Below are 26359 nucleotides of genomic sequence, written 5' to 3' on the forward strand. Positions count from 1 at the left end.
TGGCAGGTTTCAAAACGGCAGGGATCATGTCACCCGTAGATTTGGCCCTTTTGAAGCCCCCGACACCGCCCAAGAACGCAGCGCTGATGATATCTGAAGTTGTGCTTGGACACGCCTCCCAAAGGATGCTGAGGCGTGGGACGCAGGATTGTGAGTGTCGTCAGTGCTCTAGATGTCCTGTTATAGACACTTATCCCCGCTAGGGCCACTATCTACCTATGTTACATACAACAGTCCAGTCATGTCCATGCCTCATTTCCAATTGCACCCATACATTACATTAAGCTTTGGGAATGACTAAATGATGTACATTTGTAAGTAGCTTCGCAAGAGCACGGCAGGGTTAAGAGCGGCTACTCGGCCCGAGCCGCTGGAGGTGGAGCCGCCACACTCTTTCACGTGGGGCAGGGCCACTGACAGGTTCGGGGCACCAGAAGTCAATGCTCACCAGACCCTTCAATCAAGTCCTTGACTTATTCCATCAGAGCTCGGTGACATTCATCTGAACCGCGGGGAGTCCGTTCCAGATCATCAACACTGGACCTCCGAGGACGCGGACAAGCCACTTGTAATATTCCCCAGGACATTCTAACCCGTCCTCTGCCGATTTGTTCGTGAACGTCTCTTAACTACACCACGGGGCTTCGCAGACTTTGGACTGCTAGTACTACTTCCTCCGGCGGAGGAGTCTTCATCCGTTTTGCGCTTAGCCTCCTGCAAGCGTCTACTCCTTCGAGGCTGTACAGAAGAATCCACGAGAGGAGAGGAAGCGGTATCTGGTACAGGAATCGGTGTTTGTACCCCATTCTCTTCAGAGCCATCTGGTCGTCGTCTGGTAGAAGTCATGTTCCGTCTGTGAGCCTTGGAAACCTTGGATGGACGAGTTGGACCAAGAGCGGTACGTGGTATTTCTGGAGCAAGCCCACCCCCGATGGACCCCTCTCTCTCGCCTCGTCGCCCCCCCGACAGCAAGATGGAGCGTCCGGCCTCTCTATTGTTTATACGGTCGCGGTCTGAACTTGATGCAGCAGAAGACTGGCTGGTCTCGCCGTTTGGTAATACCGCAGGATCGCCGCCCGGACACGCCTCTTGGAGAGGCCCGTCCGGTTGACCCAAAACGTGGTCACCATTTGCCGCAACTGGTAATGGAGATGCGATTCGATTCGGTGCCGCATCCTCCCTCACCGGTTGATGAGTGCTATCGTCGAAGAGTGGAGATGAAAACGATGCGACTTGTTCGTCTGGGTATGCCCCGAATAATGGCCTACGAGGTGCTTCGCTAGGTTCGTGCCTGTCCTCGACCGCACCACCCTCATGAGGGACAGGATCATCGCCCATTTCCTCGCGTAGCATCTCCTCGAGGGGCTGTTCATGCTTCCACGACATCCCGGGCAGCATGCCCCATTTCTTGTTCCATATTCCTCTTCTTACCCAGGTATTCTTCACTCTCTCATAGGCTGTCGTGTTGATGTCTGGGGGGGTCGAGACGGAATATTCCAGGTTAGGCTCGGTTGGGGTGCGTTGGCGCCCTGCTTCTCCATGAAGGGCAGCTTGGTGTAGGGTTGGGGGCCATTGGTTGAGGTAGGAGAAGTCGGCAGCTTCGGGAGGGTTCATTTCGTCCAGAATCAACTCGCGTTCTTTCGAAACCTGGTAGACGAACTGATGGTATGGGCGCGACGCCTCACGTCCGCGTTCCCGTATGCGCCGACGTTCCTCAGTCATTGGCAAATCTTGGACGCCCTGCGGTGGTCTCGGCGGCGATTCTCTTTCCTCGGGGGGCGGGCCAAAGAGACGGGACTCAATGCCAACCATTTCATCCTTGTTCGACTCGAACTCGGGGTCGAGTGGTTCTTCGTGCTTCCACCTCCACACGCTCCTTGATTTCCATTCCTCGTTCCATATTCCCTGCTCAACCCAGCGTTTCATGACGTTCTCCTTGGCGAGTTTGTGATAATTCGTACCAACTCGGATACGGCGCCTTCGAATAGGGTCATCTGTTAGTTTGATTAGCCGATCCATCTCTTCATGCTCTTGGGCCAGGAGCTGTTCGGAGGGAAACTATGCCCCATGCTCCAGTATCAGCTTCCATTTTAGATCGGAGCGGCGTTGTTCTTCATCGCATGGCGGTTCAGGGCTCTGAGAGAGGGTTGAGTTGTGTGACAAGCGCGATCTATACGACGGCGGAGATTCGCTGAACCGCGCTCTTGCGCGATCGAGTTGCTCTGGATCTTGGGCAAGCGCTGCGAGGGCGGTAACAGCTGTAAACAGCCCGTCTCCACGAAATGGATCAGCCATAGAAGAGCCTTTGTCCACTACATTAGTTGGTAAGACGGCCACTGATGCGACGGGTGGGCAGTGCCGGGTATATGAGCGCTGGAGGGGACCTAAGAAGGCAGCCAAGCGCTGGGTTTTTGTAAGGGACCAGACTCCGTTTCAGACCCTCCATGATCTATTAATAGGATGTGCGCGTCCGTGGTCAAACGGATAAGCGCTGAATCTCTGCTGCCCAGTGCGCCAATGGGTCTAGCGCTTAACAATGCCTCGTCCTGAGACTCATCCCCTAGCATTACTCTCTTTTGTTCCCTAAATCCCTAAATAAACGAGCGAGCCGATACGGTCTTTGCCCATAGTCCTTGCCCACCAGAGTAACAAACACCTTGTTTCGTATCTGAAAGACGGCACACTCGCTCTCGATCTTGGCCATGTCCGCCCATTGTCTGGAGAAAACACTACTTTGGCGATATTAGGCAGGAACGGCGATGTCATTGTGGTCCTACAATGTCACTCTTTGTCTATAATCCGCTTTTTAATACCAGACCTATAACCGAGGTCGGCCTGGTGCCCGTACCCAAGACTGTGCTCGGACAATATATTATTACAGATCTGTATAGAGTCAAGGTGCTGGTAGGATGAGAGTTAAGCAAGAACATGTATTATGTTTTCTAGCAGATATTTAACTTGGTTGTTCTATGTTACTAGATATATTAACATATCTTTATATATATTAAAGCATCTCACGCAAAAAAAAAAGAAAATAATAGCTTACAAGTACCATAACAGCAAGCTACCCCCAGCCTCATAATCCCTATTCTATATAGTTTATATAAAACAAACCTAGAAATACTATATACTAACTGTTCAAGTAAACAGCCGAAAGCACACTTGTCACATCCTTACTCGACGCAGAAATAACATTCTCAGACGCAGTCGCGGTCCTCCAGCTCCCAAGCCCAACAAACCGCCCATGAACAGAATAATACGCTCCCACCATTTTACTCCTGCAGACCATGCGCTCCTCGTCCCAGAACCAGTTGACAGACCGCACCTTCTGCAACGGCTGCAGCACGTACTGCGCCGTACAAGAGCGCAAGTCGGCCGTCTTCATGGATTCGAGAATGCGGCACCACTCGGAGACGGACATGTCCCTGCCCAGCAGAATCCCAGATCCTCTCGCCAGACGGAACGGCTTAAGAATGTACCCATCCTTGATTCCGGGATCCGCGTAGCTGGCATCGAGAAGCTGGCGCAGGCGCTCACAGCCCGGCAGTATGGTCGGCACGATGCCCTGCTCGAGGATCCGCGCCTGCGCCAGAGTAAGAACGCCGTGTTTGTGCACAAGCGCGTCCAGCTCCTGCCGCAGGATGCCGAGGATCCGCTTGTCGTGGGCGATGAAGACGCTCCGCATGTCGTTGACGCTCCGCATGGCAATGTGTCGCACCATGTCCGGATCCAAGGCGAAGAGTTCAAAATCGTACAGTTGGCATCCTACCTGGTGCACCTCTTCCAGGACCCGTCCCTCCACGGTAATCAGCTTCAAGGGCCGCTTGGTCACGGCCGGGTCGGCGCCCCAGACGCAGTAGAGGGAAAATCCCGTCGGTTCAGAACCGCTGGGGATCAACACGAGACTCGACGGCTTTACCAATCTTGGTCTCATGCCAGTTCGATGCTCTACGAGGCCAAATAGAGGACTGTCTTTTGGAAAGTCGGACGTCTGTCCGACAAAGTGAATAGGAACCGACGGGTCAAACAGCTGAAACAGGCTGTCACGGAGCTTCGTGTAATCCGTTGCTGGCTTGAGCAGCGGAATGCTCCACGGCAAGCCGGCCAAGGCTCCGTAGGCACTCGCCGCGAAATGAAGGAAGTTGATGGGGAACCGGCCGTTGATCTCGCAGACGCGAAACTGGGGGACGGCGTGCTCTTCCGCGGCGAGTATCAGCATGTCTGGTCTCAAGTTACCCTGGTGGCCCTTGTAGCCTCGGACGAAGCCTTTGTCGGAGCCCTCGTCAATCCACCTGAGCAGCTTTTCCACTCGGGGCTCAAGCGGCATGCGTCCCGGCAAGTTGGCATCCACGTCTTTCCACCACCGTTCAACAACGTTGTCAAGGGCCGCGGCTAGCGCTTCGTGAAAGCGTTCGACATTCTGGACAAACTGGACTGGTAGAACAGCTGGGTATGGATTGAGTCGCCGTGAGGCTCCAGGGAGCTGTCCATATTGGCTTGTGCTCTTCAGGAGATTCTGCTGCATCAAGTCCCGATCTGCCGCTCAAACTTGTGCGTCTACTTTCTCGGGAGGAGCAAGTCTCTCCATACTGTTGCTTCCGGCTAGACATATTTGAAGCAGCCACGGGCTCGTTTTGCAGAGGATATTCGGCACCTCTGTGTCCACAAGCTTGAAGCGCTATCTCATCTTGTTAGTTGACCCGAGGTGGTGCATGTTGACGCTGGGAGACGACTTACACCGTCTAGCGACGAAATCAGTCTCATTGTGATGAACGACTTGAACAACATGGTATCCCTCAAGAAATACTGGTAAATCTGCCTTCCCAGAGCATTATTTTCGACGTCAAGGGTATCAGCCAGCGCGGACCGCACGATGCCCCATCCATCGTGGTCTCTCTCCAACTCCAACGCATACATCATGTATCCAATGTTGTTCTGAATAAGGGCGTGGTGCACTCTGTCCCATACCTGGTGGCTGTCATCCGTGCTCGAGGCCTCAAGACCCGTCACATCGAATCCTTGGGCTACGAGACTCGCTCCGTGAAGTTTGACGCCTGCCAGGTCGCGTATAGCAAATCCCTTGATGGCTCTTGTCCTTTTGCAGATGCGGACAATGGAGTTTTGGCCATGAAACTCGAGTCCAACTCGGTGTCGCACCAGAGGATCCAAGGCAAGAGACAAGAGATGTTGGACATAACTGCTCGCCGCCGATTAGCTCCTGCCGTGCCAACTAGCAGGATTCATGGGCCACAAACCTCTTGAACCAGCGCACTTTGTCGGCCGTGGTATGCAGGTCGAAGAGCACCTCGGCGTACGTCCGGGAGCCTCCCATTGGCTTTTCCATCAATGCGGAAGAGAGTATCAGCGCTTCGTTATTTTCTTTGGCCCTAGACTCCAAATTCTCCCTCAGTATGCAAGTCATGTACCGAGCCTCGGCCATGTCTTGCTGATTGCCAGTCACGGCGGCAACCTCGCCAACTATCCACAGGTTTGGCGGGGATATCTCCTTGAGAAGCCAGGTCAACTTGGGCGCTGCATCTGCAGACCAGCACGGAAGGACGCGCAGTGCGGACGTAACGAGGCATGCCAGTGAAAACTTGACGTCGTACGCAAAACCCGGGATAGAAACCGTTCGCATGGCCGCCTGGGCCACGGCACCATTGGGTACTGTCTCGATTAACTCGGCCTCGGGGAAATGATGCAGCAAAGCTGGGAGATGCTGCGTTAGACAGGGAACTGTGGTGTTTCCTTGGGAGCTGGCCACGGAGATTCCGAAATGCTTCATCATGGATTCAATGAGTTTCTCAAAGGGTCCTGCTGTGCGGACTGATGTGCGGGGGACAGTGACGAACGAAATATCTGGATTCAGCATGCCGGGGAGATGTTCCGGTCCAACCGGCTTCAACAAGCGGTTGGCAATACATGTTCGATGGAACTTAGACACATTTAGCAACATTGCCGTGTGGACAGAAACTTGTCAAGCCTACCGGATGTGTTGGGTGGCCCGCCACCACAGACCTCTCCCAATCCAAGAATGAGGAGTCCAGGTCAAGGGTGGGCGTCTGCCAGCCATGCTCCATCCATTTCTCTGCGAAGGCAGTCAATATAACATGGTCCTGGATGTTGAGGCAAGGCGTTGTCGTGTGCTCACCTAGCATGGCTGCAGAATTGCGCAGCTCTTGCACAACTGATGTCGTCATGGCCTCACTACAGTCAAGCCACACCGAGATAAACTCAAAGATGGCACCTGGATCGTCTTGGAGAGCCTCATTATTGCCGGAGCAGAGTGTGACAGGAAGCTCAAGGTCATTGGGACGCAGATGGCCTGTCGTGATAACACCATGCACTGCAGAAAGAGTGAGCCAGCGGTCTGCATTCCCCTCCCTCTGTCCGGTGATGCGCGGTCGACGCGTGGCAGAGTCGTGAGATTCGTCAAGAAAATCCAAGCTTGCCAATCCTTCGTTGACCAGCTGCGCAAGTAGACGTTTAGTCGTCTCGCCTCTAGCCCTAGCTGCGTAGTTGGAAGCAGACATGGTCTTTTCTTGGGCTGAGCCAGACCGAATCCAGTTGTTGCCGTGTTGGGGGGATGTTGAACAGGCGTACGGAGGAAAAGGGGCGGATCAACGACATGAGAAAACAAGCCTCCAGGGAGTCGAGCATGTTTGCGTCACAGTTGTCTCGGTGACAGGTCACGTACTGGTGATCCGGCGGGGGGGTTGACGAAGCATATCGTACACGAGTCCAGTTTATACCGGTCAATACTGGATAAGGTGTACATACATCGGGTACCAACGGGGTAGCCTTACATATGTCTGGTAGGTAATTGCCCACGGGTCCTTTACACCTTGATGCTGGAGCAGGGCTCAACCTACAGAGTACAGCAGGCCTGCAATACTCCAGGAGCGTCGAATTGTCTCATGTATACTGGCCGTGACTGGGCAGCAGAACCCAACATGTTTGCTCGACCGACGGTATTGACGTGGCAACGCAGACTATATGTGAGACACGCACATAATACTCCGTCCTCGGTACGACAAGCAATATCCACCTGCCCTTGTTAGAAAGAATAGAACATGGTCATGCAAAACGTCAAGTCCGTCGAGTCCACAGTTCGAAACCGGATGCTTCAAGTTGTGTCCATTGACTACTGCCATGTTCTATAATTGTCCCATTGACCCATCAGTGCTGCACCAGTGCCACCGAGGTCGACCTTGATCCAAGCTCATCTCGACACTCGCCTTCGTTTTCGTTTTCGACAATATGAGCAGTTCCGAAGAGCACTCTCGGGAGAACTGGGTTCATCACAAAGTACCACGAGCCCTACCGGTAGGGCAGGGCCATATACAGCCCCCAACAACGCCTCATGTAAGTCCTTGATGTTCCCAGTGTTGTAGCATCCTGAAGCTTATTCCACGTAGGCCATAAGCTCCTCGCTGCCGACATGGGACTCCGTCATTGCATGGTCCCGCGGAGAAAAGGGGGCCAGGGAGAAGGTCGAGTACAGTTATCCTAGGTACGATGAGATGGAGTTGAATTGAACAGAATGCCACTAACGTTGCACGATGACAAACCAAGATTCTTCATTGGCAAGCCGATCCAGAATCTCATCCACCGAGTGCGCGAACGGCTGCATATCCATGGCGATACAATTTCCAGCATGGTCTTTCCCTCGATTCGAATGGCAAACTACTGTGCTGGCGCACTGAAAGCTGCCCTCAAGACGTCGTGCGCAGACGCCATTCCTGACATTTACACCATTCGGTTTTTCTTGCCTTTTGAAGCACGTATCCATGAGGAGGAGAATACATGGACTGATTTCTCCGTGGTAGTGTTCCCAACTGACCTGACTAAAGAGTCGATGCTGGCTTGGATGGACACGGGCGCGGGAATCACAACCCGCCACGCCGAGTTTTGCTTGGAGAGTCTGGATTTTCTCGCGTCTGATTCCACATGCCCGTCGTTTCAAACACTCGCCCCCCTCCAGAGACATCGCGAAAGCCCAACGTTGAATCAGTGGCGTCTATCTGCGCCGGACGACCTGTTACAGGTACAAGCTTATATTGCGCATCTAATTACTTCGGAGCGCCCCGGCATCAAGCAGGTGAGCGCAGAAGACGTGCTGCTTTTCCCGACGGGCATGAATGCCATCTTCTCCGCGTCTGAAGCACTGGCGGCTCTCGCTCCCAACTCGGACGTCGTTGCCTACGGGTGAGAACCCTCCTCCCAAAGGACGGGAGAATCGCCTAACATGCCTTGTTACAGTTGGCTCTATCCCGAGACGGTACATGTGCTGCGGAGGTCTCCTTGGAACAGAGCCATCTCCTTCAAATGGGGCACTGACGAGGAGCTGGATGAGCTTGAGCATATGCTCAAGAATCCCGGCCACCATGTCACCGCGCTCTTCTGCGAGATTCCAAGCAATATCAAGTTCATCTCGCCGAATCTCGAGCGGATCCGGCACCTGGCCGACAAGTACAACTTCATCGTGGCATGCGACGAGACCGCGGGCAACTTTGTCAATCTCGACATTCTGCCTTTCGTGGACGTAGTCTTGAGCAGCCTGACCAAGATGTTTAGCGGGACTTCAGATGTAACAGGCGGCAGGTTTGACACGCCCTTGCCGTCAACAACGCTGTGCATGTATGCAAACGCTAACATCAGTCTACACCGTCTAGCGTCGTGGTGAACCCCAACTCGCGGCATTACACGAGGATCCAAAGCCAGCTGGCCATTCAGCACGAGAGCGTGTACTGCTTCCCGAGTGACGTGGCCGCGCTCAAGCGGAATTCCGCCAACATGGCCGCCCGGGTACGGAAGAGCAACGCCAACGCCGTCCCCGTGGTCGAGTTCCTGCAGCAGCATCCCTCTGTGAAGCAAGTCGACCATCCGTCTCTCGGGCCAACGTCCCGGTGGTATACGGAACATATGCGCCGAGAGGGTGGCTACGGAAACGTCCTCGGTGTCGTGATGCGTGACCCCAAGACGGCGCGGGGCTTCTATGACAATCTGGACGTCTGCAAGGGGTCCAGCTTTGGCACCAACTTCACCCTTGTCATTCCCTATGTCCAGCTGGCGTGCTACTGGGACCAGGACAAGTGCGAAGAGTACGGCCTGCCGCGGCATGTCATCCGGATCAGCGTGGGGCTCGAGGATGCTGGTGAGATTGTTGGCAAGATCAGGTCGGCTCTTGAGGAAGCTGAAAAGGGGGCAAGAGGAACAAATTTGACAAGGTCGAGTGTCACGGTTCAACCGCACAAGAAAAAGGGAGTTCCACTAGTGCCTGTTATAGTAAACCTTACCTCTTAGTTGTAGATGCACTGTATTTCACCCGTTGACATCGAGTCTTGATCATGTGCCTACATGGCCAATTTGTTGGTTGGCGTTGAACGGCAGACAGAGAGTCATGGCTCAAGAATGGGACTGGATGCTGTAGCGATGACTACCACTCCAGGACTCATGCAGCCACGTATCTTTGCCGGGGGTGATTGGAAACAGCGCAGTAGAAAAGCAACCGACTAGACACATGCAGGTTACTGAATAGCTAAATATCTACTCACGAGTCGCAACGCTGCCAGAGGGACAAGGTACTACCGATCGTGGGGTTCGTGTCAACGACGATGCAAACATGGAAACAAATATCCCAACGCTTGATAAAGACACCGTCGGCTAAAAGGTAGGCTTACCACAAAGGGCGTTGGGGCAACAAAGGTTACACAACAGCAAAGGCAAAGGCCACAAGGCCACAAGGCGGTCCTAAGCGAGGGCTGCCCCAGACACAAGCCCTCAAGTGCTCACTATTTTCTTGGATTTATAGGAGGTTTCTGTCCCTTGAGGCCTCGTGGAAAATGAAGGACCCTTACTATCTTAAAGTCGATTATCATAGTCTCAATAGAACACTTGGTTCCAAGCCCAGTTACTCTGCCCTTGTCATACCGTCATTCTGTCAGAAATACGGTGGGATAATGGCACAGCGAAACACGTACTTTTTTAAGAGGTCAAATCAAGCCGATTGTTCTTCTCTATTAACTAGAAAAAGTGTATTATAGATGATGCTTTTATAATTCTGCATACTGCGTGCCAGGTAGCTGCTGCAGTGCGATTCAAGGCCACGTACAGACTTTATGTGCTCACCGAAATACAACCTTCCATGTCTCGTATGTCAGCAATGGAGCTACGTAGGCACTTATTTGCGCTGGCAACTTTATCGTAGAGATGGGAGCATTCCAGAGTAAAGCTCGGAGAAAGCGTGCCTCACATGGTAATATAGACTTGTTACACAAGACGCCGCCGGGAGGTGTACAGGGTAGCTCCTCGCACAGGGTAGATGAGGATAAAAAGGGGTCTGGCCATAAAATAGTAGTTGGCAATAGTGTAGAGCGCGTTAGCTCAGTAGCTAATTCGGCGAAACATCTTTTGCCTGTTGCTGTTTTAGAGTCTAGATGGTTTATTTGTGATGACCTCGGTGTTAGTTGTACTCGAGATGGCTATTGCCTCATGTCTAGGGAGTACCTTTGCAGACCCGCAACAGTGACGACGGTTCATGGCATAAATTGCAGGGCTACAAGTTAATTGGGGCCCAATTTCGCGAGGTTACAGATGGCCTACCAACCAAGCACAGATTGATTAGAGACCCAAGTTCCTGTCTCTGCCTGTACGGGGGCGGGGCGGCGAACAGGTATGTATTGCGGGCATGTTAACCTGGTTGGGAAAATAGGCATCGTCACTCCTTTCTGCAAGTGCGCGCCAAGGTAATGCGGTTTGGTTCCGATTGTAGGGCGAACGCATCTGATTGACCAAGACCTACGCTGGGATCCCCGGGCACCAGCAAAGGTAGGGAAAACCAACATTGAACCGGGATCGAGTCTGGTGGACTCGGTGCTGGCTTAGCCACCCCTTCTATTAATCAATAGTTTTGTGCAGCCGGCACGTGGATGAGGCGAAGTACACGCTGGCGATTTGATGATGGCGGCTGGGGATAGTATACGTATACGATGAGACATGTCGGAATAGGATGAAGCTGCTCTAGCAAGGACAGGAATGACGTGATTTTCGCAACCTAGAATAGTACATACAATAGAGCGAGGACAAGGAGCCTAAGAGAATGGCTTAATGCCAGTCAAGCATCTACCACGGGGCCCGGTTGTACGAGATGGCCTAGACAAACCAGGCGACGGCCAAGGAACGGGAAACCGAGTCTGTCCAGATGTACATGTTGATTCATCTGTTATTTATGCTCATTCTCCATTTATTCGTCCGTCTTGATGCACTTTTTCTCTTTTCTGTTTCCACTGGGCTAGGGATATCCATGCAGAGCAGCCTACAAACCGGGCGTTGGCACAACTACCCAGTTAATCGCATGGATCGGAGAGGTTTTTATCGACGAGATGCGGCAGGGCCATGCATGAACTCTTATGGTTCATGGGCGCCAGAACCAGAGATCGTCATCTAGACGCTAAAATGTGACGAGCCCTGCCGCTGCGCCTGGTTCCAGGAGTCCAGTACCATGAATTTTTGGCAACACAAGTGCCAACGACACCGACACTGCCCGCGTGCTCTCTCCACAACCAGGCTGACTGAAGCGAGATACTGACTCGTGGTGCCATCAATTGATGTTTCATATATGTACAGTGCAGGCTCGCCGGGTTTCAACGCACGAGTGGCTTGCGTGCCCATTTATTTCCCCGACAAACGGCGGTGGCGGCAGTCGTGGCGCGTAAAAATAAGCATATTAATAACCGCGCAGTTGAATTGGGCGAGGCCAAAAAAAGAGCCGCCCGTCAGCGGCATGATGACGAACAAGATATTTAAATCTACGTGGCGTGGAGCGTCAACATTGAATGGATGATGAGCCACCAGGAGTGGGGCTGTATGGGGATCTGTAGCGGTGCCAAAAGGTCAACGGTCTGGTGCCAAAAGGTGCCAAAGGTGCGAGAAATTCAAGGCCAGCACCAGCACCTTCCATAATAACGCCAACATTGAACGTTGACACCAAGCATCGACTAGTCCCATGGCACCGGCCTGGGCTCTGTGTGGAGCCAAAGTGGCGGCGACCCCAGGCGCTTGGGAAGGCACAGCCCCACCACCTGCCGTCGCCAATCCGGGCGAACTCAATCTTGCCAATTGGCCCTGGGCTCCTGGACATCAACCTTGAATTGACATCACATTTGAACGCGACATCATGGCGCGGGTCGGCGGCTGGCTGTGTTTCTGCAACACGACCAGGCCCCCAGTACCGAAAATGAACATGGATTAATCTCGGTGGGAAACAAACCTCGAGCAGAATATTTAAGTCCTTTGGCTGCCCGTTGTCTGGATTTCGTGTCTGCACCGCTACGGCTTTCCTCACCCTCTCTTTAAGCCCACACTCATTCTCTCTTTATATACAGTCTTTCTGCACAAGATGAAGCAGGCAGATCAACGGGCAGGAGGCAATGCCCCGGGCTTCCTGACCAGGCTGGCCATTCTAGGCATCGGTATTGCGCCGACTCTGGTGCCGTCTGTGGCAGCCTCACCTGCAGCTTTTCACTACAGCCGCCAGGCCAATCCCGCCAACGCGACGGGAGAATTCCCCAAGCCGGATGACCCCTTTCATTTCATACCTTGCGTTTCAAACCAAACCATCGAGGGCATCCCCTTGCTGAACGATACGAATCCCCAAGAGACCTGGAGAAAGAGGTTTGACCCCAACCCGAACAACTGGAAATGGGGGGCGGCGCCTGGCAATGCGACAACACCTGGTTCCTCCAATTCCACTCAAGGAAGGGGCCTTCACCTCTGCGGATACCTGGATGTGCCCATGGACTACCTCAACAAGTCGGATCCGCGAATTCATCGCTTGGCCGTTGCCAAGTATCAAGCCTCTGGCCTCGAGGGGAAGGGTGCTCGAACTATCGTCATGAACCCCGGTGGCCCCGGGGGGAGCGGCGTGCCCTTTGGCCTTCATGGGGGCCGCTATTCGCAGATACTAAGCAATGGAGTACATGATTTTTTGGGCTTCGACCCTCGCGGCGTGGGCTTGTCACAGCCCGCCATTGACTGCTACCCGGCTGCGCTCCAGGACCGTTGGAACTTGGCGGCTGGTAAAGATCTCAGGGAGTCCCCGTCTCCTCGCCAGCAGTTGGAGCTGGTCAACGCCGTAAATGACGCCAAGTTCAAGGCCTGCTTTGAGGAACTCGGCGACGTACCGCGATTTGTCTCGACAGCTTCAGTCGCCCGCGACGTCGACGCAATCCGCGCTGCCCTTGGAGAGCCAGAGCTAACGGGATACATGGTTAGCTACGGTACTACGCTTGGTCAAATCTACGCCAACATGTTCCCAGACAAGGCAGGACGCCTTATCCTAGATGGCGTTGACTACTCTAGAGAGCACAGAGTCACGGGGGGGTACGCATCGACTGCGATCCACAGCACCACGGATGCTTGGAACGAGGGTTTCCTAGGAGAATGTGTCGCCGCCGGCCCTAGTAGCTGCGCACTTGCCAAGCCAACGAATGGCTCCGGGGTCACCTTGGATAGCTTAAAGGCAAGGATGGCAAAGCTCCTGGACGGATTGGCCGAGCGTCCGATACCAGCTTACGACGAGGAAAAGGGGCCAGTTATTATTACATACAGCCTTATAATAGCGGTGATTTCAAGTGCGCTCTATCAGCCGAGATATTGGCCAGAAGTGGCTCAAGCACTCGCGGATTTGGAATCTGGCAACACTACAATAGCGGCCTCTATGGCACACGGGCAATACGTGTACCAACCACAAGCACCTGAAAAGCCTCTGGGTCTTGCGAGTGAGCTTCTGCCCATGGTGGTATGCGGAGACGCAAGCGCCGACGGCCCTCCTGCCAGTGGCCTCGACTTCTGGGAATCCCTCTGGCGCAACCTGACCGAAAAGAGCTTCCTCTCCGGAGGTGGTAATTTTGCAACCGTGTTTCCGTGCCAAAACTACAACAAGTATTGGCCCCAAGGCGCAGCGTTATATCAGGGCGACTTGAATAACAAGCTTAAACACCCAGTTCTGCTCATCGCGGAAACACACGATCCTGTAACGCCTCTTAGAAACGCTCGCGAGCTTCACAAGGAAATGGGCATGGAAAACGCCAGGCTAGTGGTACACCATGGCTATGGGCATGGTTCCTCGCCCGATCCATCAGACTGCACCAATGCTATTATCCGTGGATACCTGCTGAATGGCACCATTCCAGACAAGAGAGAGACCGACTGCTACGCCAATGGGAAGCCGTACCGCAATTCTACTCGTACAAACCACAAGCGATCCTTGCCCATGGTTGGCAACGTACCGATGAGGCTTCCTCTCTAGGTTTTTGCCCTCGTTTGTTGTACAGGGCCCGAGGATGGCACTGTAGTTGGTGACGGGTTGGAGAGACTTGTACATGTTCACATGCCAGACTGCGCAAACATGCGGCAAGGCGGCTTATAACGTTGGAGTTCAAGTCACACATGTCCCACTAGCCATGGCGTTAGATTCTTTTCTATTCAATGTTGTCAATAGAATTATTTCAGTTCTCCACCGTGCAATCCAATTATATTGTGAACACATATATATAGGCGGTCGTCCTATCGCGAGGCCCTCTTCATAGCACGAGCAGTCATGTCCCACACTTTTCGTCTCTTGCCCAGGATCCTCTTCGGGTGAAAACTAGGTTGTAGTGATTCATCTAGCAGGCTGAACTGTAAGAAGCTTTGCTAATTGTCAGGTTGCTTGACATGCCCTCTGACTCGGGACGTGAGATAGCCCCGAAGCTCGCGCCATAACATCGCTTCGTCACTTGCCTGCTCCCGTTGGTTCAACAGTTGCAAGCTGGGCACCACGAGCAGACAGAAGAAGCAAGTTGATATTTAAAAGATAATTATAAAGAGTGGCTTATCAAGCCAAATACGCGTGTACATGTTCATAGTAGGTTCTATCTAATAATAAGGGCAACACTCACCTGACGAGAGACAAGACATCATATTCATCCATTCCGGGCTGTTACAAAAACGATGTGGACATGGCATACGCCCGTTCACTGCAAGAATAGCGCTGGCCTCGCCAAGATGCAAAGGGGTCACGCTCTTCGCCTTTACAGTTCTTCAGCCCGCAAGCTTTTGTGCCCTTGTCGCCGGCAGAGTACCTGGAATAGCGTCTGATAAAGTTCGTGGCGCAGGAAGCATCTCGGCCAGGAGCACTGCCCCATCTGGCCCGCCAATTCCCGCGTATTGCTTGACATCAAGAGCCTTGATAGGCCTTTGCGCTGCATCTTGGCATGAGAGGGATGCTATTGAGCTTCTCGGTGCTTTTGCAGCTCGTTGTCAGAAGGCCTGGTAGCTAGGGTGTAAAAGCTCCACGGGTACCCGCTGGTTCTGGATAATATTAGGCAGCGAATTTTAGCCCATAGGATTCATCGGAGAGAGCTGGGCTACCCATGGCTATCTATTGATAATCTTGGGTTATTTTGGGTGCCCGCGCAAGACCTAAGCCCCCAGCCACGTAATTAACAACACTATTGACGTGATAACCTATTAATAGATATTATGGGTAGCTATGAGCACCCATCTTATAATAGGGTATATGTTTATCAATTTATTGATATTGGACCTATATGACAAAATGGATAGTGCGTATATCTCCTAAGAAAAGCTTGGATACCCACGGGTGCCCAGGGGTACCTATTTTTACATTGACCCTGCCGGTAGCACTGGCTCCCCTCTACCTTGGGAAGGAAAGGGGCGAAAAGCAGGGAGGCTAAAGAGAAAACGCTTCAAAGGTTGGCGATGGGCAGGTGAGGTGGCCTGATCGATAACTTGTGCCTCAGGCTATGTCCTAATAAACCCCCAAAAAGTACGTATAATGAAAAGGGCCAAAGGGGGAGGAAATAATAGAAATAAAAGGAGAGATAAATCAGACGAGTAAGTAAGAAGACCAACAAGACTATTCCCTAATATACATTCCGTGTCGGCATCAACCGTAAGAAGGTACACCAAAATAGAATCTATATTCCCATGAAATTTAAATTACCAAGCCAATAGCAACGGCATACAGTGTCTACAAACATGATTTCTGAGTATGTCTTCAACTCCTCGAAACGAAGCAAGTTGATGAAGAGCAAGGCCCTGAAGAAGATGCCCGATTCGCGTCCAGCCAAAGATGGCCATGCTTGCCACGTAACACGGCTGTAGCTCATTTGTGGTTTTAGAAGCAAGAATGAACCAAGTTGGTCATTTTGGAATTACACGCGAGCCATGACAACTTACAAGCAGCTTGTTACCACCAGACAGCACTCCTTATGCAAGACAAGCGAGAAGAATCAAAGAAACGCTGATACTATCATGAATAAGACGCTGTAAGCTACAGGGGAGACAGTTTGCGTAGTTTAGTAGATGAGCTTTTCTAGTATTTGTCAGGTTTAAGAAGACGGCAATGCCACATATGTATAACGACAGGACACGGCGTGCTTACATGTGTAGCTTTCTGCCTCTTTTCGCATATCTACGTGGTCAACGCCGCAAGAGGAGCAATTCACAGCCAGTCATAATCAGGGCGGTAACGGAGCTGTGCCAAGGATAATGGCCGATGGCGATGCAGAAGCAGCAAGAATCCAATAAAATGCTCAGCGGGTGTTTGTAAAACAGACGAGTTGTTGGCAACTCTGACTGTAGCCCCGATACGCGCACTTGCGACGACGCGCTGATTAGAGTCGACAAATATACCCGACACAATTCTACAATTCACTGTTGAAAAGTGCCATTTGATGCTTGTACGAGATGTTGCGATGGCCCACTGGGGCGGAATACGTCAACTCTCAAAGGTTGGCAACGCACGGAGCGGGCAATGACATGGACATTGGGTTTTTTCTCACAATCATCACGCTACGTGAAACCTTTTAATGGAGAACAGTAATGACGATATAAGTTGATTCCTGACAAGTGCCTGAACAGAGGATGTAGTACGCCACGCCGTTAAACTGCATCAGCTACTATCAATGTCATATCACCACCAAATAAAAGGTCTTTTCATTTATAATCCGCTCCCCAAGCGTCGACTATATAAAAGTAGCCAGCTTCTCGGGAACTTCTGAATCTTCTATTCCGCAACTTGACTTGTCATGCTACGTTTCCCCTCCCCCCTCTTCAGCTTTCTCAAGCGCCGATCTGATCTTGCCAACAATCTCATTAGTCTCTTCCACATTGATGGAAAAGCCAATGAGATGCTCCCAGACGTATATTAAGATGCTCTTCCATCTCCACGCTACAGCGACACCAAATCAGACTTTAGAGCAAAGAGTTTCGTGAGCCTCCTCAATGGCGGCATCATGGCTCTCATACTGGGCGCTGCCGCACTTGCCTATTGGACTGAATCTCGATTCACGCACTCTAGGAACGTAAAAATGGCTAAAACTAGCACCATTTCATTTGCGTCGGTAATTCCGGGTGCGCCATCTGGTCAAATCACTCCGCACACGGGGAGATTTGGAGCTGCCGGCGCGGCTGCGAATAAAACATTGCGACTATTGCGTGCAGGACACTCCGATAGCAGGGAACAGGCGAGGGAAAAGGCCGAATGATGCGTCTGGACACACTGGCTTCACCCATGTGCGCTTCGTGTATCCCGTGAGGAGGGAACCAGATGGTCCCGGACGACTTCACGCTGGAAATACCGGCAGGCCAAAACGACAGCAATCGCTGGGCCGGCAGGGTCGTGCATGTCCAGTCCGCTCTCCTTACCGGATAGGCTCTACCTGCCACTCCTACTCGATTCGTATTGACGGCCCAGAGACCTCCGAGCTGGATATCCCTCTGGTCCGCACCAAGATGAAGGCCGTCACGACATCTTTGTCCCGTTGAAGACGACCATGTTGACAACATTACTTTTTGGTCTGGTTCTGTGAAATAGTAAGCCATGGAATCCATATCCAAGTCCCTCTATTCTTGCAATACTTTAGAACAATCCAAGACAACAGCACACCTGGTTGAAGACGCGGCCATGGCCGCCAACACCTATGGGCTATCAACCGCACGACGCGCCAACAAGATAATAGTATGGAGGACGATTCTGTCACCGAGCAAGGAAGCCATGACGAGCGCACAAGCCAGCATGAAACATTCGAGTCCCCCGCGGCCGCACAAAAGCTTCAAGGCGACGAAGAGGAGCACGATAGCCGCAACAGGGAGCCAAGCGAGCTAACATTGAAAGATGCAACATGAAGTGATGAAGTGAAAAGGCTAAAAAAGAGGCAACAAGACACCAGTCTCCCGCAGAGGGTCCTTCAGCGCCGCAAGAGACATCTTGTATCGTTCCTCATCCAACTCAACCACCAGGAAGATTTCCATCCCAGCACCCAGTCTGGTCGGCACCATCTCGACTCTTCTCAGGCATGGCATACCCGCCATCGGGAATATCCTCCGGCAACACAATGCTCGCTCCCACGATCCCTCCGCCACCCTGTGCCGGCATGCAGCAGTCCACCGCGTCAATCGCACTCCGAGGTCGCATCCCCCCAAGGCCGGCCGTTCGTGTATGCTTCATCGAGGCGGCCCAACAGCAAGTTGCCCAAGGGGGACGCGCAGCGCTCACCAAAAATTGCCAAGTACTTGTCTCTTTCCTCTTTGGAATATGCCAATCGGTAGTACTAGTCACCTCCACGTCCCTCATTCCGGTACAGGGGCGCCTCGTCCTTACTGGGGGAAAAGGGAGGGGGAGTGCATGTACTCACACTTCCTCATTTTGCTTCATGGCCACGCAGCATCGCGCAGTCAGGTGGCATCGCATCTCCTCGTATACCCCAGACGCGGGCGGCGCGAACGACTGATGCAGCGTTGCTTCTCGAGACGCCACGCGAGACCCGGCCCAGCCGCCGGTGGATGGATGGGCTGGCGCTCAAATACAGACAACTCCTCAAAGGGGGAGGTGGCACTGCGCAAACTGGGCGTTTGCATATCCGTCGCCGGACGGCAAAACGGCATCATTTCTGCATACTATCACATTGACAGCAGCGTCTACAGGTCGCTTCGTCGCCCTGGTCGGCACGACGGGCAGCGGGGAGAGTTCCGTGGTGAAGCCGCCCGAGAGTGCCGCTCGATCCAATAATGATGGGGGGCATTCGACATGACATCCTGCAGGGCCTTCGGGGCCAGCCCGCAGTGTGGAGCAGAGGTGCCGTGCCGTACAGCGGAACGATACGTGATAGCATCATCGGCGATGGCGACGAGACGGATGGTGCTATCGGGCAGGCCTGTCAAGATGCAAGCTTGTGCCATGCTCCCCCTCCGTTTCTATAACCATTGACTCTAAACAAGGGCTGAACCTGGGACGGAGCCTCGAACATGGCACTAGGAATCCCTATCCTCTGGACTCAATATTCTCGTCGGACCACGAGGCATCCAAGTCTCGGGCGGGCAGAAGCAGAGCCTAGGAAATGGCTCGATCTGTGCTACGCAACCCCAAGATATCGCAAGTCTCGCCTACACACGCCAAAGAGGAGTTTTGCAAGATTCTTTGCCCATCAAGACTCTTGAATGAAGCAACCTCAACACTTGATCCCCTATCCGAGGCTGTGGTGCAGCAGGCGTTGGCTGCTGCCGCTGTTGGGCAGGCAACTATTGCTCTTGCCCACGCTAACCGCATTTACGTATTCGGTAACGGATGGGCCGTTGTATGGGCTGTTGAACAAGGCACCCGCGCGGGCTTGATGACAGAGCGCGGGCGTTATTGGGAGTTTGTGGGTTTGCAGAGCATGGGAAACTAAGCCAACCATGCCATGCTCGCATGAGTGACATCCGCGACGAAGACGCATGAATGAGGGCCCCATAGCTTCTGGAAGAGGGAGATTTTGAAGACTTGACAAGCAATACAATCATATTTGATGTTATATCCCCTCAACGCCAGCTCCTTTGTCACAGCCCTCAAAACCCCCTAGTTGATCTCAAGAGACAACTTCCTCAATTAACACTACTCACTGCCATTGTCGATATCCCTCCCAAGCTGCATCCACCCCATACTGCTTTCCAAATACAAAGCCGCCACCAACAGGATGCTGCTGTGCTTACTGCATATTAATGATCAGTGAACCCATTATTTTCATATTGATTGGTATCAGCCATCCACGCGAGATAAATGCTGTTTTTTTCTTTTTTCTCTATTCCGTAGTGGTTGTAATTGTTGAGTTGATATTGAGAAGAGCGTGCATGCCTGTAGAATATTCTTCCAAGACACATCCATCGTCGCCTAACCCTCAAGACGAGTCCTTTCTAACTTTTCGCTTTCCAGCTAGTCGGCTCTCCGCACCATCCTCATCAGGGTTCCATTCCTCCGGCTGGAAGTCAGGATTCCCATAGTGAGCCCTGTTCCACACACTATTCTTGAAAGTGTTCGTTGTTACTTGGAAGGTGGGCTCGGGGAAGCTGTTATTTTCATACTCGAGCTGATGGGTGCTGAATCGTATCGGATATCCTGTGGCGCCAGGAGTCGCCATGTGGGAAGGGAGTTGTTGAGGGCCCAGGTTTGTAGAGGGAGGCATCATTGGGGCATTGGAGCTCATTGGTGTGGTTGGTGTTAGAAGAGGAGATGGTGAAGGATGCTGGACCGTCGCAACTGCTGGCGGTGGCTGCGCTGGGGACTCTCCTTTGGTCGACTGTATGTCTGTCCCATATTGTGGCATCCACACCGCCTGTTGGCTAGAAGAATAGGCATCTCCAATAATAGGATTAGTTGGTGCCGTCACTGCTGGCATGGGCATCAAACCCGCTAGTCCATCTGAAGATCCAGTGCTCAAGCCAGGGATCATGCTAAGAGCACCAAAGTCGACGGTAGAGAAGGCGCCCATCGAGGCTCCTGTGGTGTTAAATGCAGTGTTGTGCGTAAACCCCGTAACTCGATTTACTTGCAACGACACAGGCGGCGGAGAGGCCGTTACCGTGGGCGTTCGGTACAAGATGTCGTAATGATCAGGTCGATAAAGAAGATAGATGAATGTGCCCAATGATGAGACATCCTTGTCATTTGCCTCCTCCGGGAAACGATACTGGTTGACTTGACTTCCTGTACTTCGATCCAGATATGCAATTTCCAGTACGAAGTTGACAGGTTTTAGGAGTATGTTGGCCAATGCCACGATGCCTAGATGCTCAATCTCGCGATTGACTACCTCAATATTATGGCTGCAGTATTCGTCAACACCCTGTCCTCCGGGGATGAAAGGCGCATATGTCTCTGCGTTTGCCTTTAGAAACGTTGCCGCCAACAACCGGAAATAAAATATGAGGCTGCCTTCCACAGCAACGTCATTCCACTTTTGATGAAGTAAAGAGTGGGCAGCGGCTGGCTTGTCGATAATTCTTGCAAGTTCTCGAATCAGATCAAAGGCTTCGTCGGCAAAGTCTTCGAAGTAGTTGTACTCGCCAACTGTTGCCAGCAAATGGTTCAAACTTTTCAAGCGCGCAAACTCTCCTTCAATCTGAGCTTGGTCGCCACGCTCAATGAGAGTCTCAAAGTAGGAAAACCCGATTGCTTAAAGATTGTCAATATGTTTCATCTCAAGAAGCAAATTTTGTGGAAATTTTCGGCGCATGATTGGATATGGAAAACGCGGCTATCGTTGAACGAAATGAGGAACAAGCTTACCTCTCCAGCCGCAGTTGCCATCGCCTCTTATAGGACGATAGTGTGAGTATGTTTGGGGTAGTGCCTATGGAATAGTACAGGAAGGTTAACTTGGCAGCCCAAATGCAGATACAACTAATAGCTAGTAATTGATCATGTCGGTGAAGGACTTACGATTGTCTTCTCAACGTAGACTTGATCTGCTTTCGCGTATTCGTTTGTGATTACTTCACTGGGAGTTTTCTCTCCTACTAAAGGCCCCTGTTGAAATTTGTCTGGTTAGAGCTTGATACAAGACCACCAGAGACTTCAACTCCCCTAAAGGAGATTATAGTGCATGTATCGGAGGTGCTTTGCTCCTGGCGCAGCACACACCGCATGCAGAGCAAACTGAAGAAGAGCCCACCTGAAGCTTCGGTCGATAGTCCTTTGCTGCCTCTTGCTGCGCAGCCATATCATGGCCGTTTGGCTCCTCCATACTTGGTGCTGGCCTGCCCGGCGAATGCTGCTGCTGACGGTTAGCAACAAGCGAGAGCTCCGAGGGTGGCCGTGGTGAAAGCTGTTGGCCCAGGTGGTATTGTTGCTGTGGGTGGAGCGCGTCAGTGGCACACGAGGATGACAAAGAGCCAGTAGCGACACCCGTATGGGCAAGATATTGCTGCTGGTGTCCTGCATGTGTGGGGCTAAACTCTCTCTCTCCCGCATGTGCGGGTGGTGGTAAACCAAAAAGTGGTGCAAAATCTATGCCATGGGATGATGGCAACGAGGAAAAGAAAGACGAAGAGGAAAACGGTGTAGACTGGGGCTGGAACATGCCGCCACTTCAGAAAGAATGAGGGGGGGAAACGAAATGGTTCAAGACGCAGATCGGGGGAGGAGACGATTAATTTGTCGCGTGGATCGTTGTCGCTATCCGGTAGTGGCGTGTTCCGACGTCTGTGATCGGGTACCAGCAGCCCTGGCGTTCGGGTTGAGCAGCGTGAGCGTCACTTGAGTCCGTCGCTTGCCCAGAGATTGTGTGATGTCAACAAGCCTGTTCAGTCCAACATCAGTCCTCCTCTTGTACCGGGTAAACTCGACTCGCCTGTTGCAGGACAACTACTAACCTGCGTTACCGTCTCTGTGTGGGTGGGGGGAACTGCCGAGCCTGGAACAGGGCAGAGGAGGGTTGGGTGCGGTAGTAGCCGCAGACTAGGAACGGCCGGCTCGACAAGTCTCGATGGTGTGAGCGCTGAGAGGCAGGAGCGCATGCGTTAGCGGAAATGTTGGCGATGTGAAGCTTGTTGGGGCGTGGTTGGCGAGCCGGGATTGGAAGACGGCAGGTTAGCGAGCCCTCGGCTGTCGAAGCGTTGTGGTCCTTGGTGCTTTGTCCTCGATTAGGTCTGTGTGCGTCGGCGCACTAGTCAACGACCGGCGATGCAAGACTTGGTTTGGAAATTGTGCTTCAGCTATCGTGGGCCCAAGGAAATTGAGTTGTAGTGATCCGTGTGCAGACGTTGGCCCTGCTCTGTAATATCAAAGACGTAGAAGCCTGGGTTCGGGAGATCGACACCAGCATAAAGAAGAAGAAAATAATCACGGCTGGGTGAGGAGTCACATCCAGCTAAAACCGGGCAGCCGAGACGAAAGACGTGGAGGGTCGGCGGCGAAGCCTACCACAGATCGTGTGTTGTTTGCTGAGTGTGGGGGGGAGGCAAGACGAGGGAAGTGGAAGAAGAAGTAGAGTTCCAAAGTTGAAAGCGACGATTTTGTGAGGAAGGAGCCGTCGCAAAGCAATTGCTCTTGCCAATCTCAGTGTATCGTGGAATTGTCTTGGCCCAGTGTTGGAGACGTCACAGGAAGGAACAAGGCACCAGCGGGGTAGCCAATGAATCGCGGTCTCTCGGCGGCAGCAGGACTGGTGGCCTTCTCGGTGTGCAAAGCACAATTCACCAAACACACGTTGATCTTGAAGAGACGGGAACCGAAAGTCCGGGCTGACGGATGCCGAGGTAAGTACGGAGCAGGTCGACAAAGATGAAAGATGACAGAAATATCTAGAGGAGGTGGAAAATAATATAGACGAGCTGCGATGGCCTACACGGACAGCAGCTCGGGGTCCCAGAGAGGTCGAATGGTCGAAGCACTCGAGCACGCCCCGATGCAATGTCGACAGGCCAAAACAATTGGATGGCCAGAGAGGGTCTGGAGACGCAACTGCGACACATCCAGGCATACATACTACTACAGTACAACATGTTACTCACTTACATCCACCACATATTACCGAGATGTCAACGTCCTAGGTGGTCGACCGGTCCTTGTCCTGGCGACCCGGCCGACATGGGCATCGACATCGACTCCGTCGTCCGCCTCGAGGCATCGCAAAATGGCACAGCCAGGCCGTTGCATGCAGATGCAGCCTCCCCTCTTCACCCTCCTTCGGCTGCCACGCCGTCTCCCGGACGGCCCGTCTTCACGAGCACGGTTGTTCTGGCACACCTCTTGCTGCCACAGAACCTCGTATGTACTATGAAGAGAAATTTCAGATGGTGGCCCAGTCCAGAGCCGATTTCTGCACTGGCCAAGATGATGACATGGCGGGGGAGCCGAGCTTGTCCCAGATCACAGCTCTTCTCCGTGCCGCGACAATCTCACAGGCAGACGCCGATGGGGCGGAGAACTGTTGAAAAGCGGAGAATTGAAGCCCGCAAGTACGACAGGGGCCCCGTTGGTAAGAAGCTTTATTGGACCATGTGAGGGCCAAAGGCGTGAGCTTTTTGCGGGCAAAGGGACCTGGTCAGATGTTTGAGGAGGCGGACACGGGGCTCGCGGAAGATGGGGGTCGACAAGGGTGAGCCCGCGATAAAAGTGTCAGGACTGGGCCTGAAGGGGATTGCCAGCATCGACGCCATTCGTTGCTTCCAGGGCAGAGCTGTGCTGCTGAAGACAAGGTACCGAAACGATTGTCGACCTCACATGTTGTCAAGCCCCCTACCAAGCACTAGGAGCGCACGAGCTGCTGCTTGTCTCTCTTTGCTCGTTTGTTTGCTCGCTCTCGAGGCCTTCTTGCTTGTTTGCTTGATCACTCTGCTTGCCTCGTCCTCACAGACCGGCATGGACTTCTCGGGGGCCGGAGGAAGCGGTCCTTGTCAAAACCCTGGTCCTTGTCCATATGGCTATATCTCCCGCTGTTATAAAAGATATCCCGGCAAACACCGCACTAGAGGGCAAAACAATCGCAACTGCTCGAGGCAACAAGAATGGCCCATCGTCTGGCCGTCGTCATTGCACGCTCATTGCACGCGTCGCAAAGAGCTTATACGTCGATCAATGTGTCAGTGAGTATCTGCAATGCACGTCCAGTCCAGTCGGCTTCATCACCTCCACTAACGCTTGGCCCTCACGTCAACTCCATGTCCAGTTCGTGGCACCACAAACCGGCCCACGTCCCATCGAAGGTGTGCACGTCGCCGGCAAGCGCATTTTAGACTCGAGAACAAGGACACACCACTTCACAAGCAATCCTGCGCAGGGTCTGGGGGCTAAAGTTCTGCTGCGACCCATCGTGCATAGCATTTGCTTTGTGGCCAATCCAACGTTCCCGTGGTGAGCCCTATTAGCTCACAGGCAATTATGTGAAATTGAAAGTCGGCAGCGGCTGCTCCTCGAGCATCCACGGTCCTGGGTAAGGTGAAGGGACCCAGATCAGACCGGTTTGATAACAGCGTACCTCTTGCTTCGACCATGCTGGCCGGAAATTGGACAGCTGGCCTCGGGATTCAGGGCCCAGCACCGGCGAGCACAACCACATCGGCTAGCGTTGTCGAGACTCTCTCCCCCATACATAGTGAGCTTTTGACGTTATGCAGGACCGTTATTTTTCATAGCTGGTCCAGATTTCATAAGTGGACCAACGGCACGGGACGCAACCACAGCCAACTCCAGCTCCGCCGCGAGTCATTGTTTTGGCCTTTGCCTCGACCCCAAACCCCTACGGTTCGTGCAAGCTAGGCATGACCGGTCTCATTTTTTACCAATTGCCGTGACATCTTTTTGATAATGATCCTTCGAGGTGCAGTAGCAGAGAAGGAAGATGGGGCCTTGTCCACATTTCTTGGCAGAACATTGTCAGATACTCAGCTTCCAGTCCGGGAAGTGGCTTGGTCCCCGGCACTCTGAGTCTCGAGTTACAGTACTAGTATTCGCAAGTCAGAAGGCGCTTAACAAGCCTTGGCTACTAGCATCCGACGGCAACCCTTCCGAGATGGGGCGCACGCCGGTCCGATATCATCAGTCTCGCAGGTTTTCCTGAGGCTTTCCACCATGGGCAGTCTTACTTGGATATAGCTTGAGAATGCTTTTCTGGCAATCAACGCAGTATTGTTTATGGCTGATGATGTAAACCAGTGTCATAAAAGTGTGCCCTTCGACACCATCCGAGCCATCATTTTTCATAACAGAAAATTCGACGAAAGGGTTGCATCCGCCGCATGTTGGTTCGCATGCAACCCGCACACATCATCCAGTCCGAAGCAAACCTGAACCACGCAACGACACACCAATGCTCGTCTGCCCTGAACTTCCTCGGCGGCCTTCGCCACTCGCATCCAGCAGAACCCTGGCATAATGCCGAGATGCACATGGGTACGGCTCTGTACCGGGCTGCAACCCTCCCGCGCTCTGCCCAAATCGGCTGATCCAGTAGGAAATTTCTACGCAGATGCAATGCCTGTGAACGACTCCACAACGGATCGCAGCACGTCGATAACAAACTTTGTCTCGATATCA

At 52.7% G+C, this 26359-nt stretch overlaps 5 protein-coding genes across 5 annotated transcripts; 3 read left to right on the top strand and 2 right to left on the bottom strand.

Annotated features, from left to right (window-relative positions):
- Positions 1 to 588: 588 nt before the first annotated feature.
- On the bottom strand, positions 589 to 6533 carry rfs (NRPS-independent siderophore synthetase rfs; the record flags this gene model as incomplete). Its single annotated transcript, XM_014687487.2, has 7 exons — positions 589 to 1994; positions 3178 to 4536; positions 4591 to 4678; positions 4738 to 5197; positions 5256 to 5935; positions 5988 to 6088; positions 6152 to 6533. The coding sequence occupies 7 exons, from the start codon at positions 6531 to 6533 to the stop codon at positions 589 to 591; spliced, it is 4476 nt and encodes a 1491-aa protein (XP_014542973.2).
- Positions 6534 to 7260: 727 nt separating this feature from the next.
- G6M90_00g000980 (uncharacterized protein) lies at positions 7261 to 9306 on the top strand (the record flags this gene model as incomplete). Its single annotated transcript, XM_066129497.1, has 5 exons — positions 7261 to 7365; positions 7419 to 7513; positions 7576 to 8208; positions 8263 to 8604; positions 8676 to 9306. 5 exons carry the CDS (start codon positions 7261 to 7263, stop codon positions 9304 to 9306), a joined length of 1806 nt encoding a protein of 601 aa, XP_065986050.1.
- Positions 9307 to 12400: 3094 nt separating this feature from the next.
- Positions 12401 to 14311, top strand: tap_0 (Tripeptidyl aminopeptidase; the record flags this gene model as incomplete). The annotated part of the gene is made up of 1 exon (XM_014687485.1): positions 12401 to 14311. The coding sequence occupies one exon, from the start codon at positions 12401 to 12403 to the stop codon at positions 14309 to 14311; it is 1911 nt and encodes a 636-aa protein (XP_014542971.1).
- A 5095-nt stretch (positions 14312 to 19406) lies between these two features.
- Positions 19407 to 19736, top strand: G6M90_00g001000 (uncharacterized protein; the record flags this gene model as incomplete). The annotated part of the gene is made up of 1 exon (XM_014687484.1): positions 19407 to 19736. The coding sequence occupies one exon, from the start codon at positions 19407 to 19409 to the stop codon at positions 19734 to 19736; it is 330 nt and encodes a 109-aa protein (XP_014542970.1).
- A 486-nt stretch (positions 19737 to 20222) lies between these two features.
- Otub1 (Ubiquitin thioesterase OTUB1) lies at positions 20223 to 22067 on the bottom strand (the record flags this gene model as incomplete). Its single annotated transcript, XM_014687483.1, has 4 exons — positions 20223 to 21496; positions 21611 to 21674; positions 21764 to 21850; positions 21996 to 22067. 4 exons carry the CDS (start codon positions 22065 to 22067, stop codon positions 20223 to 20225), a joined length of 1497 nt encoding a protein of 498 aa, XP_014542969.1.
- Between the last annotated feature and the right edge of the window lie 4292 nt (positions 22068 to 26359).

The sequence above is a fragment of the Metarhizium brunneum genome, chromosome 1 (assembly GCF_013426205.1).
Source record: "Metarhizium brunneum chromosome 1, complete sequence".
Taxonomy (NCBI): domain Eukaryota; kingdom Fungi; phylum Ascomycota; class Sordariomycetes; order Hypocreales; family Clavicipitaceae; genus Metarhizium; species Metarhizium brunneum.